The following is a 12,585-nucleotide window of genomic DNA, read 5'->3' as shown; positions in this document are numbered from 1 at the left end:
TTCAGTCACCTCCCACTTCCCTCTTCCTTCAGAACCCGTCTGTTTTTGTTTTCCAGCCTGGGCTCTTTAGACAGGAAATTGTATACATTGGGAGCATTCAGGAAGGCAGAGAGCAGCTATCCTGTCAGCTCCCAGTTTGGGCACATGAAAATAAATGAATAAAAGAGGTCAGTAATTCGTAAAACCAGGGGAGAAACAGAAGTCAGCTGTTCTCCTCCCCTCACTCCTCTTCCCTCCCCTTTACACAGGCTCAACATTTCAAAAACTCCCTGCCACGAGTCCACCTCTCAACACAGAATATTTACAAAAAGTCTTAAAGTAGAAATGAAAAAATAAAAACTAAAGATTCCTGAGGGGATTCCAATATACATGAATGCTTCTTCAGCTACAGAGGAGCCAGTGTGAAGGGAGACTGGGACTGGAATGAAGGAAAAGAGGAGGAGATAAAAAGGAGCAGAGAGAGACTGGCTGGGGGTGAAAAAACAACAGGAAACTGACCGCTTCTAATGCTGTTTCTGCAAATCCTTCACAGATAACGCAGCCCTTTGCCACGTCCCAGCACAGCAACACTCACACCGTATATTTTCCTCAAATTTCTCTGTAACTTATGACAACCTGAAGGACTTAAAGCTGAAAATGTGACGTCACTTCTGCTTTCAGCCTCTGACCGTGCGGTTAGTCAGAATGTGAGCGGATGCAGACGTTTGGGAGCTGATTGCTGGGATTTTCTAGGCTGCTTTTTTTGACCCACAAACTCAACCTTTGTCGGGGTCATATGGATCGATGTGCGTGCTTTCAGGGATCTGTTTGTTTTAATCATCTGGACTAACGACTAACTGGAGCCACATGAAGAATAAAGGGAATAAGCTCAAGTCCAAAAAGAAAGGGAGTGAAAATGCGTTCGGCTGTGACCTGATAGAACATCTCCAGAACTCAGGACAAGATGGTAAACTTTTTAAAAGCTTTCTTTGAGATCTTCAACCTTTTTACAAGCAGCTACATGCTTTAACTTTACAAATACATGGAGGATAACTTTCATGCTGAAGCTTAATTAGTTATTCCCTTCATTTTTTGAGCTATTATAGCATTTAAATCTACATAAATTGGTGACATGAAGATCAAAAAGTGTCTTGTCAGTCTACAATCAAAGTTTTTCACTTCGTTAAACATAGATATACATGTGTTTTACATTTTACAGTGCCATTCATTCACTCATTGGTTGGATTAAATGCTCATTTGTGACTTTGGGTGTGGCCCTTACACTTTTTTTCAATTCCTTCACTGGCTAAAGTTTCTATAAGCATAAAAGCGGGTGGAGCTGCTGCTTATGGGTATGAGACAATTAAGAGCCACAAAAAGAAAATAGAAAAAAATGCATCATCAAATATTGAGATGAGGCTGGTTTGAAAGACATTTATGCTTCTTTTTTTAACCCCTCTTTCCTTCTCTGATTGTATGCTTTATTGTTTCTTGCCACCTTTATTTGATTTTTCTTTAAAGAAAAAACCCTGATATGTCATAAAAGAGTAGAAAAATTCCCCACGTGCTGAGAGGTATGAATCCTTGTGTTGAGGATAACTTTAAGGAGGACCTGTTGCAGCAGCCGCTCTGTGAGGCGGAGCGTCCGGTGCAGGAAGTGAGATAGGAGGTTTGGGATGTACCCCTCCATCATGGATGTCCAGAAGTTATACCATCTTTTAAAAAACAATGTATACATCACGTTGTCACTGCTCTTTTTTTGACATCTGCAAAATATTAATAAAAAGGTTAAGTTTAGTTATGGTGACAATCTAAACACTTAATTCCTATTTAACAGAGCAATGTCAGCAAGATGTTCACACTTTCCCTGTTTAACCCCTCTGAGTGGTTTACTAGGGTTGGTACTATACCAGAATTTTAAATGTCAGAATACAAGGAAAAGTCAAACCATACTGATACCAGTTTTAATACAATGGCAACAAACATTGAAGTCTTAGGAAGCCAGTATAGTTTCTTTGCAGATGATGTCATGCAGCAGCTCCCCTTGGGAGGGAAGAAGTGATTTCAGCATAGAGAGACGTTACTAAAAAGGCCATGTTTTGTTTAACACTATACAACTATGGCCTGTTTCCAAAAAGTGGTCCAGCTGGTTCAGCACAGTTTTGCCATGGTTTAGCACATTAAACTCAGATCTTACCGGTTTTTCCTCAGCTGATGTCCGTCTCACAAACTTCAAGCCTCACTGGTTGTGATGAGAACTCCTTTTCTTGAAGAGATCCGGATCATTTGACTCAGCTCAGCAGAACTGGTTGTTGGGCTCCCAACTGGCTCTTCGTTTGCTTCCAGTGAATTTAAGTCCCCTGTAAAGTGAAAAAAGAAATATTTTGTGATGATAATTGTAGCATACAGGTCCATTTAGAGCTTTAAAGTACTAACTTTCCTCCATTCCCAGTCATTCATTCAATCATTCTGGATCACATGATTACATTACCATTGGGCAATTTCTTGTTGTTTAGTTTAAATCTGTAAGAACTGCAGGCAGTCTCCAGCACACTGTCGCAATTGCATTGCGGCTTACTTTTTTTAAATTGCTGAGTCTGCTCAATAAATTCTGCACTCTTTAAGGTGTATTTACAAAACAGAAAGCCACCTATTTTGTTCCACAGATGCATTTCACATTTGAAAGAGAAAAGCTGTTTAAAAGTGGCCTTCTGAGGCCTAACACTGAGCTTGTGCCCAATGTACGTACATGGACTGCTGGGGTTCAGGTCCAGCCTGTGCTTTCTTTCCCACATGTCATTCCCCATTCATTCATCTAGAGGCTTCCCTTACAATAAAGAAAGACCCAAAAATAAATCTAAAAAGGCAAAAAGTGGTCCAACTTCTTGCAAAACACTCTGGGAACACTTGCAGGGCAGTTTTTGTAGAAAAGAAGTCTCCCTTCAAAATAACAAGCAAAGATGAGCGGAGCTGGGAATACCTAGGACCACACTGTATGAGGGAACAGGGGTTGAGGGGATGGAGTTAACCCCTTAGAATATCAGGTAAACTGAGTCAAAACTCCTATCCAGCAACACCCAAATTAAATAGAATGCTGTTTGAACCATTGTGAGTACAAGCACAAACAAGGTGTCTTTAGAAAGGTAACACTCTGAAGTTTGTCAGACTTACTGTAGCAGCTACTGGTTTTAAAATACAACAAAAACAAAATATTTTTACCTTTTCTGAGTTTGTATTGTGAAACAGAGGCCTGTACATGATTATAGCTGGGAGGTTTTAAGTGTCGAGGTTGGCAGATATTGTTTTATACAGCATAGCTAATAACTGCCTGGAAAAAATTGTCACGGCAAATACGAGGGACTAATGAGGACAACAACAGCAAATGATACAAAACCAGCCCATGGATTATTATGGATTTAGTCATATTTTTGGGCTAATATTTGATTGGATTCAGATTGTGGAGACTCTTAGATGCAGTAGGACTGTTTTAGATGGAATAGTATGATCAGGAGAGTACAGACGAGCTTCTAATGGTGAGCTGTCCCACTTTTATTATTGTTTGTTTGCAGCCTGACAAAGGCATTGATAGTGGCTGCTTTGGTGGTTTTATCCTGGAATAGTTTACATGATGAGAATCAGAACGATTTTTGAAAAATCCTGCTGGCAGGCCCTTGGATTTTTAAGGGCTTGGGAGCAGTGTCAATTTTCACAGCTATTTTTAATTTTAGTCTTAGTCTTTTGATCACATTTCTTTTAGTTTTAGTCACATCTTAGTTATTTCTACCCTTTTTAGTTTCAGTCTAGGTTTAGTCGATGAAAACTCCAAAATATTTTAGTTTCGTTTTAGTCCGTAAAAGTCCTCACATTGTAGTCTTAACTTTAGTCGAAGCATTTATTCTCTTGTCTTAATCTGGTACCAAGTCATGGTAGTGTGTTCTATGCACTCTGCCTAACCTGGGGTCCCTGCTTTCTACTGCTAAGAGGCAGGAGAGCTTTAGATGCATTGTTTTTGACAGATTTACCCTCAGTGGAGAAATGTCATGGATTTTTAATGTCTGACAAAAACTAAATTACATTTTAGTCAAGTTTTAGTCATCTTGATTAAAACTAAACTTACTTTTTGTCAGTTTTAGTCATCAGAGATCTATTTTGGCTAGTCTTCGTCTAGTTTTCATCATGGAAAAAAGGCTATGGACAAACATTTTTAGTCATAGTTTTAGTTGACAAAATTAACACTGCTTGGGAGTGTGCTTAGACAAGAGAGTGCAAAGAATAATGGTCTACCGTAATTAAGAAGCATAAAATATAACTGAGATAGAGCAGCAGAACAGCAGCTTCCAGTAGCTGTTCATGTTTTTTTTCTGTAGCAGTCGTTGAGACATAATCAAAATTAAGGATTTCTTTGGCTTTGAAAGCTGTTAGAAATATCTGAGGTAGTGTAAGTCCTGAATTGATAATACGCTCTATAGCAGTAGTCATGAATTAATAAACTTAGACATTTCACTGCATACAGTATCTTTTAAGCTTTGGTACTTCTAGATACTTATATCTATTAAAAGATCATGGAGACTGTGTCATTTAAGAAAATGTTGGATGAAAGAAGTACTGAGCATTTTTGACATTGTTTAAGGTGCCAAAATGGATCATATTTTTGCATTACAGTTGCACAGAAAACACAAGACCATGCATTTATATTTTTCGTCACCAGCTTACATATATGAAAACAAACAAAAGTTGTAAACTAACGCAAAAATCTCACAGTATTTATAAAACTTAGACTCTTGATTATTTATGTTTCTCATGATTAAACACTGAAATGTATCAAACAATAGAGAGAAAGCAGGATTGAGCAACAGTAATTCTGCGTCACAGCCAGCATTGGATGTAAAAGGATATGAAACCAGCACCTCCTGCCTCACTGAGACAAAGGACTCATGATTATGTTGTTGTGTAAGTTGTTTATAACGACTCTGCAAATCAGCACACACAAAGAAAATGTGTCTGGAGTAGGGAAGTGTTGGAAACATGCATCCCTACACATTACAAGTAAGGCATTGTTAATCATGACTAGAGTCATGACTATTATCTTAAAATATGTTATAAAACCTTATAGAATAAGACTGTCAGGCTGTTGAAGATTTGTTTGTGCATCAGACTAATCAGTGTGCAGCAGATTCAGTTTCACTGTTTAAATGGAGTTTGTAACATTATAGCTGAAACAAACAACTTGCATGGCTTCACTTTGCAACTGAGTCACGCTCTGTCTTCAAACTTTCTTCCCAACACATCATGCCTTGATTTTATTTCATGTTATCACAGAGTTACTTCCCAAAAGGAGCCGGGATTTTCCCTCACTGCAGAGACTGTGAGGCATGAAATGAAGGCTTTAGTTTTTCTTCCTCCAGTATTGACCACAGGCACGTTACTTAAAAACCAATTAAGTCACACAGACAAGAATGTAAATAGCAGATGCTTGGTGTCTGCAGTGGTTATGAGAAAATTAACCATTGCTGAAATTACTTTTCATTTTGTGGAAGATTAATTTGGTTTGCTAGATGATGATTTTTATGCTTCACACTAAGAGACATGAAAAGGGAAGGTCAGTATAATAATAGGATTTGCAAAAGTAAAACTTAGACAAAGTATTAAGATTAATGAGGCTATAGGGCGCTAGTAGCATAGTGGTCCATGCACCTCATGCTCAGAGGCTACTACACTCATATAAGGTAGCTGTGATCAAATCCAGACTGTGGCTCTTTCTGCATGTCATTTCCTCTCTCCCAAGTTTGTGACTCGATTCTCCATCCTGAGTAAAAATCCCCAAAATGAATCTTAAGAAAAACAAACACATAAAAAAGATGATTGAGGCTTTGTCCTAAGAGTATGTTTGTTGTATTTTGTTGTTATATCAGCCCAAGATGATGTGATCAAAAATCTCATGTCATCAGAAAACTAAAGTAGACAGTGGAAAAATACACATGCAAGCTTAATGACGCTATTTTAAAAGAGGACTGTTCTCCTCCTAGAGCATTTGTGATTGGCTAATCCTGCTTTGCAAAAACTTGAGTCTAATGGTGTATTTCAGCTCATCTTGGGGCTGGGAAATTCCTTGATGCCAGCTGGCTACATCATCCAACTTCAGTGTACAGAGTTACCGACTTGTAGTAACTGGATGCAGTCAACTTAGATGTGATGTCATTTCCTTTTTCGGTAAAAATATCATATTAGACTTTTAAAGGGCCATATTCACCTGGCTAGTCCAAATAAGCAGAAAAAATAGGATATAATGAGCAAAAAGATGTTCAGAATTGGAAAAATATATTTCCATGGGGTAAACAAATTTGACTTCTTTAATGTCTTAAAGTAAGATCTCCACATCAAAGTTAGAATATCTTTTTCAAGACGTTACAGTAAAACAATTTTGGCTCAAGCAGCAATCTCTGGTCCTGAAAAATGAAGCCAATGCAGAAGTGCAAAAAATTGCTATACTGTGAGTGTCCATTTGAGGCTGGCTGCAGGAACACCAGAAGTCCCGTCTGGACACATGTTAAACAGCCGGTTTTGACACTAGAAATAAACTGGTTTACAGCCTGGTTCAAAATACCAAACGTGTCTCATTAGCTAGTGTCTTATAGTACTCCCACTGTACAGGGGTGTATTTTTATTTATTTATTTATTTTTTTGATCGTTTGGATTATATTTAGGATGAAAGCTGATTGGCGCATCTCATTTGATTGACAGATAGCTCAGCAGGCAGAGGCTCCGTTTCTGTCAACTAGAATGCTAGCTAGCAGGCTGACAGGAAGTCGGGCTTAGTGGGCGGGCCGTTAGGTTGATCCAAAGTTCGGTTGAGACTGCGATTTCAATATGGAAGCCTCCACGGATTGGCTTCAAGAGCCGTCTGAGTCCGCCTGTTATAAGCAGACAACTGACGTCACATGGGATTTGTCCAATTCTTTCTACAGTCTATGTTTTGGCTACATATTTTTTACTTAATACAAGCAATTCAGGCTATATTCTTTGTTTATGTTTTATATCTTGAAATAAAAGTAGCTTACAATATGTGTAGAGAGAAGTATCCACCAAAATTTGGACACCTGCTAAGATTTGAGTTTTTGCAAAGTTATAAATCGGACCAGATACATCGTGTACTGCTGCGGCGAGCCATCAGGTTCCTTTTTAACCAAAGTGGGAGTTATGTCCCCATCCTCAGCACAAAGTCAGACAAGTTCCTCGGTGCATGCTGGCTTCTGCCAAGGTCGCCACTTGTCTCCGATCCTGTTTGTGATTTTCATGGGCAGGATCTTAAGGCACTTTCGAGAGGAAGGTTTCCAGTTAGGGGACCTCAGAATTTCATCTCTGCTGTTTGTGGATGATGTGGTTCTGCTTGCTTCCTCGGCTGGGACCTCAGGTAGACACCGGGCGGTTTGCGGCTGGTATGAGAATAAGCACCTCCAAGTGCAAGGCCATGGTTATCTGCCAGAAAACCGTGGACTGATTCCTCCAAGTGTAGAGGGACTCCATGGAGTCCAAGTATCTCTGGGTCTTGTTTACAAGTGAGAGTGAATAGACCGTAAGATTGACAAGAAGATTGGTGCAGCATCAGCAGTTTTGCAGGCAATGTACCGTACTGTTATGGTGAAGAGGGAGCTGAGCCAGAAGGCAAAGCTTTCAATTTACTAGACGATCTATGTTCCAACTTTCACCTATAATCATGAACTCATGGTAATGACTGAAAAAATATGATTGGGGTTCAAGGGGTTGAAATTAGATTCCTCAAGGGTAAGTGGGTTTAGCCTCAGAGACAGGGAAGGGCTCTGACATCCGGAGGGCTCTCCATGTAGAACCACTGCTCCTTCACATCAAAAGGAGCCAGCTGAGGTGGTTTAGGAATCTGATCAGGTGCCTCCTGGTTGTCTCCCTGCGGAGGTCTTCTGGGCATGGCAAACTGAGAGGAGACCCCCGGGCAGATCCAGAACTCGCTGGAAGGATTATAGTAGCATATCCTACCTGACCTGAGAGTGCTTCTGAATCCCTCAGGAGGAGCTGGAAAATGTTGCTGAGGAGAGGGATGTCTGGGTTGACTTACTCTGCCTGCTGTCACCGTGACCTGACCTCAGATAAGTGTAAGAAGATGGATGGAAGGATGTATCGCATCGATACAGAGCAGACACCTATAGACCTATTTAAAAGGAGCATTTCAATGTAATATTGTTAGTTATGCAAGAATCAGTATTATTTAGACACAAATTTTAATGAAATAATAATACATACTGTCACAGAAGAATAAAGTAACCAGAAAGTATTTATATTTAAGAAGCTGAATCTAGGATTTTCTCTGGGGGATAAACTGCATTGCAGCTGTACATCCGATATTCTTTAAATCATCCAAGGGTTAGAGCCTTTAAGGATGAGTGGATGATGGTTAATCTCTTATCCCTGATCCCTCGGGCCTGCACTTTAGTGGGAAAGACACTGAGGCCCAGTTTGCTAATGTGTCAGGGATGTGTGAATATATTTGAATGATAGAATAGAAAATATTTGACAAAGTCTGAGTGGTATCAGCCATTTAGCTACTGAAGGGGAATGGTAAATGGATTTGGACCTTGTATAGTGCTTTACATTTGTCTGACTACTCAAAGCACCTTTTACACTGCAGATAACTCTTACTCATTCAGTCCACATTCACACAGTGATGGCAATGGCTGCTGTGTAGAGTGGCCATCAGTATAAACTAATTCCATTTATACCCATCCACACATTCACATGCTACTGACGCAGCAGTGGGAGCAAATTGGGAAAGTCTTCAGTATCCAAAGTGCCTTGCCCAAGGAGAAATTAACATGGAATTGTAGGAACTTGGAATCAAACCCATGGTCTTCTGGTTGTTACACGACCATCTCTACCTACTGAGCCACAGTCAGTTTTGCCACTATGCCTCAAACTTACTTTAAATAAGCCCAGTGACAGATATGAGGAGCCAAGATGGGTCTTGAGCTTCTTGAGAAACAGCTACAGCACAATGGCATGTTGCAGTCTTATCAGCCATACCCCTACTACTGCATAAGTCATGCCGCGCTTACGCTCTCTACAATGTATGGAAGCCCTAGGTAAATGTGTATCCATATACAGTCATGTGCATAAGTTTACGGCATGCAGGGCGCTAAGGATGCATCATGTGGCCCGAAGTGCCACAAACTTAGGCTGGAGGGAGGAGAAAGGAGGCGGGAGAGTCAAGCTCAACACATGTCAACATACATCTGTATCACTCAGCAGCCAAGGTCAAATTCGATGGCTTCTCTCTTGTGCAGACCTTTTCACCCCTGGTAATACTCCTGGAGACAGCTGGCTATTTTTGGGCCCTTTGGGCATCCACAGCATAACCAGGGGCTTGTGTCAACCCTGCTACCTGCCCGGACAGTACCCTAGGCCATGCTTACTCACCAAATATATCCCTTAGTTCGCCCTAAAGGACGAGGTTATTTTATTTTTCCATGCCCCTGGTTTAATGCCAGGACATCAAGAGGACAACTGGGGTTGTACAGGCAATAAATCCGCCTTCTTGCCGATGGTGCCCTCAGGTGGCTTACTCCGCACATCTATAAATTTTAGTTTTCTTCTCTATTTGCTGGAGAGGAAGTAAATTATTTTTGTGTTCTTGAGATCTTGATTTATTATCCTGTTATCTTGGAAAAAGAAGGCTGTTGACGATAGCCTCGATATTCAAGACCTTTAAAAAAAGCAACCAAAATTGTCATTAACAAGGACAAAACAGATCGAGATAAAATGTTTGCATGCATGTCCTCCCAAAGTTTGTCCTATTTCTTTGGTCAGCTATATATTTTGTTCAATTTAGAGTCCAATCTGCAACATTTTTCAATAAATGAATTTTAGTGGTTGAAATTTTTCAGAAATTTGTACCATCAAATTTAGGTGGGTGGTGGTAAGTAGGGTCCTCGTCTAGCACAGATTGACAATCATTGCTTTTTGTTGCTTAAAACAATGCATGGCTTAGAGTTTTAAAAATGAATTTGTGCATCAATTGGGGACTCTAAGAATGTCAGAAAGCTTTTGCATCAACTTGAGAGGAATTCTTTGTGTCTGAAATGAGAAAAACAGACGAGTTATTGTCTCTCTTTTAATCCAAAACAAATCAAAACTAAAACACACACAGCCTCAAAGTTGACTTTTTCACAATATTGCAATCAATATCTATTTTTAGTAATAGCTTAAGGGACATTGTGTTCAGACAGAAGAAGCATGTGATTAAGATCCAGCGCCTGAATTAAACTGTTGAGATTTTTAAAAAGCTCAGCCAAACACACAGTTGTGTACAGAAGGTGATGAACTGTAGCGCAGAGAGCTGTGTACTGTCGGTGAGTGGTAACATTTCAAAAGCAGTTTTCTATTAGAGGAAATGTCGTAAGTAATACCAGCTACAAGGACTGGGTGTGTCAACCTTCCTCTGAAACAAACAAACCATTTTTAACTTCCTGTCAAAGTCCACCTACAATCAGCGGCCCTGAGGAATACAAAACAGACATGGTGGAACAAACCCCCATACCATGAAGTCAGCCTTACAGTCCGTTCATTGTTACTGCTCCAACACTGCATTTATTGTGGCTTCCTTCCTCTTTTGTTAAGGTTTAGAGCTCATCAAGTCTAGTGTGCAAATAAGAGGATTAAAAGAGCTAAAACAGTTGAAATAATACCTGGTTCTATAACTAACATGCTTTCTAAACTTCAGTTCCTCAGGTTCTGATTAAATGTGCAGAGTTCATCGAGGAGCATGGGATCGTGGACGGGATCTACAGACTGTCGGGGGTCACCTCAAACATCCAACGTCTCAGGTACTCACACTATATCAACAAATCCTCTCTTCATAGTACATGTTAGGAATTCACTTAAACATAATGTTGGAAATTAAAATGTGACATGTCATGAATTCCTTCTTTGCAGGGATGTAATATTGAACATGGTTCAAAATGCAATACATATTCCCATTCTGTGCCCACATACCAATCTAATCACAATTTGTCACTATTTTTTATTCATTATTACACAATACTCTTGATAAATCTTCTTGATATTAGTTTGGCATTACAGATTCTTTATAATGAGGGATTAAATCAGGCATTGAACTGAGTCACTCACCAAAGTGAGATATGATGTCTGCATTGGTGACTGATGGACTATTACACAGGGAAAGTATTTGCTGAGAGCAGCTGTTTTAATCCCCCACAGGGATAGAAGTTTTGGTTTACAAGACAAAAACCTCTGGCATTCGTTAAGGTCTAAGATGCAGAAAACTAGTCAGAGGTGCGGACAGGGCTGGACTCCATGAGAGTCCGTGCAGCTGCGCATGGTGGTTAAATTCTTCATTTTAAAAAAGAAAAATCAAATCAGACAAAATTATACCTTTCCTTCAGTCTTAAAAATCATCCAGTCTGTATCAGCCTCTTTTTGAACAGCATTTTTGCGAGCTGAGGTGAAGCAGTTGCGCTGCTGTGCGTCCTTTTACGATGTTCCTCCCTGCTCTATAGAGAGTTTAATGAACCATATCTAACTCATTTACTGCATAGTATTACGACCTTTCCTTGCTATAATTACAGAAAGATCACGATAAATGAGTGAAAATTTGTATTTTAAACACCTAAGAAGGTAAATATTGAAAATTAATATAAATTTTAAAAATTTCCATCTTTTTTCCCAATGCCAGATGACACATGATGGCGAGCCACAAGACATCTGGGGATGGGCTACATTCTTAAAACTCAGTGTGTCCCAAATCCCATACCTCTTTACTAAACACTAAGAGTACATACACTATATGCCAAAAGTATTTGCTCACCTGCCTTGACTTGCATATGAACTTAAGTGACATAACATTCTTAATCCATAGGGTTTAATATGACGTCGGTCCACCCTTTGCAGCTATAACAGCTTCAACTCTTCTGGGAAGGCTTTCCACAAGGTTTAGGGGTGTATTTATGGGAATTTTTAACCATTCTTCCAGAAGTGCATTTGTGAGGTCACACACTGATGTTGGACGAGAAGGCTCTGTCCAGGCCAGTCAAGTTCATCCACACCAAACTCTCTCATCCATGTCTTTATGGACCTTGCTTTGTGCACTGGTGCACAGCCATGTTGGAACAGGAAGGGGCCATCCCCAAACTGTTCCCACAAAGTTGGGAGCATGGAATTGTCCAAAATCTCTTGGTATGCTAGAGCACTCAGAGTTCCTTTCACTGGAACTAAGGGGCCAAGCCCAGCTCCTGAAAAACAACCCCACATAATCTCCCCTCCACCAGACTTTACACTTGGCACAATGCAGTCAGACAAGTACCGTTCTCCTGGTAACCGCCAAACCCAGACTTGTCCATCAGGTTGCCAGATGGAGAAGCGCAATACATCACTCCAGAGAACATGTCTCCACTGCTCTAGAGTCCAGTTGCGGCGTGCTTTACACCACTGCATCCGACGCTTTGCATTGCACCCATTCCATGAAGCTCTCTACGCACTGTTCTTGAGCTAATCTGAGGGCCACATGAAGTTTGGAGGTCTGTAGCGATTGACTCTGCAGAAAGTTGGTGACCTCTGCACATC

The 12,585-nt window shown here is 40.2% G+C and overlaps 1 protein-coding gene across 1 annotated transcript in view; it reads left to right on the top strand.

Moving 5' to 3' along the window:
- The first annotated feature begins 350 nt into the window (after nt 1-350).
- arhgap31 (Rho GTPase activating protein 31) overlaps nt 351-12,585 on the top strand; it is a 34,292-nt gene continuing 22,057 nt past the window's right edge. The window contains exons 1-2 of the mRNA XM_041800745.1: nt 351-946; nt 10,727-10,829. Of these exons, the coding sequence (XP_041656679.1) occupies nt 847-946; nt 10,727-10,829 (203 nt within the window). The 5' untranslated portion in view covers nt 351-846. The remainder of the gene's footprint in view (nt 947-10,726; nt 10,830-12,585) is intronic.

The sequence above is a fragment of the Cheilinus undulatus genome, linkage group 12 (genome assembly GCF_018320785.1).
Source record: "Cheilinus undulatus linkage group 12, ASM1832078v1, whole genome shotgun sequence".
NCBI classification, from domain to species: Eukaryota; Metazoa; Chordata; class Actinopteri; order Labriformes; family Labridae; genus Cheilinus; species Cheilinus undulatus.
Note: the sequence above shows the minus strand (reverse complement) of the source record. Positions and strands in the feature narration are given on the sequence as shown.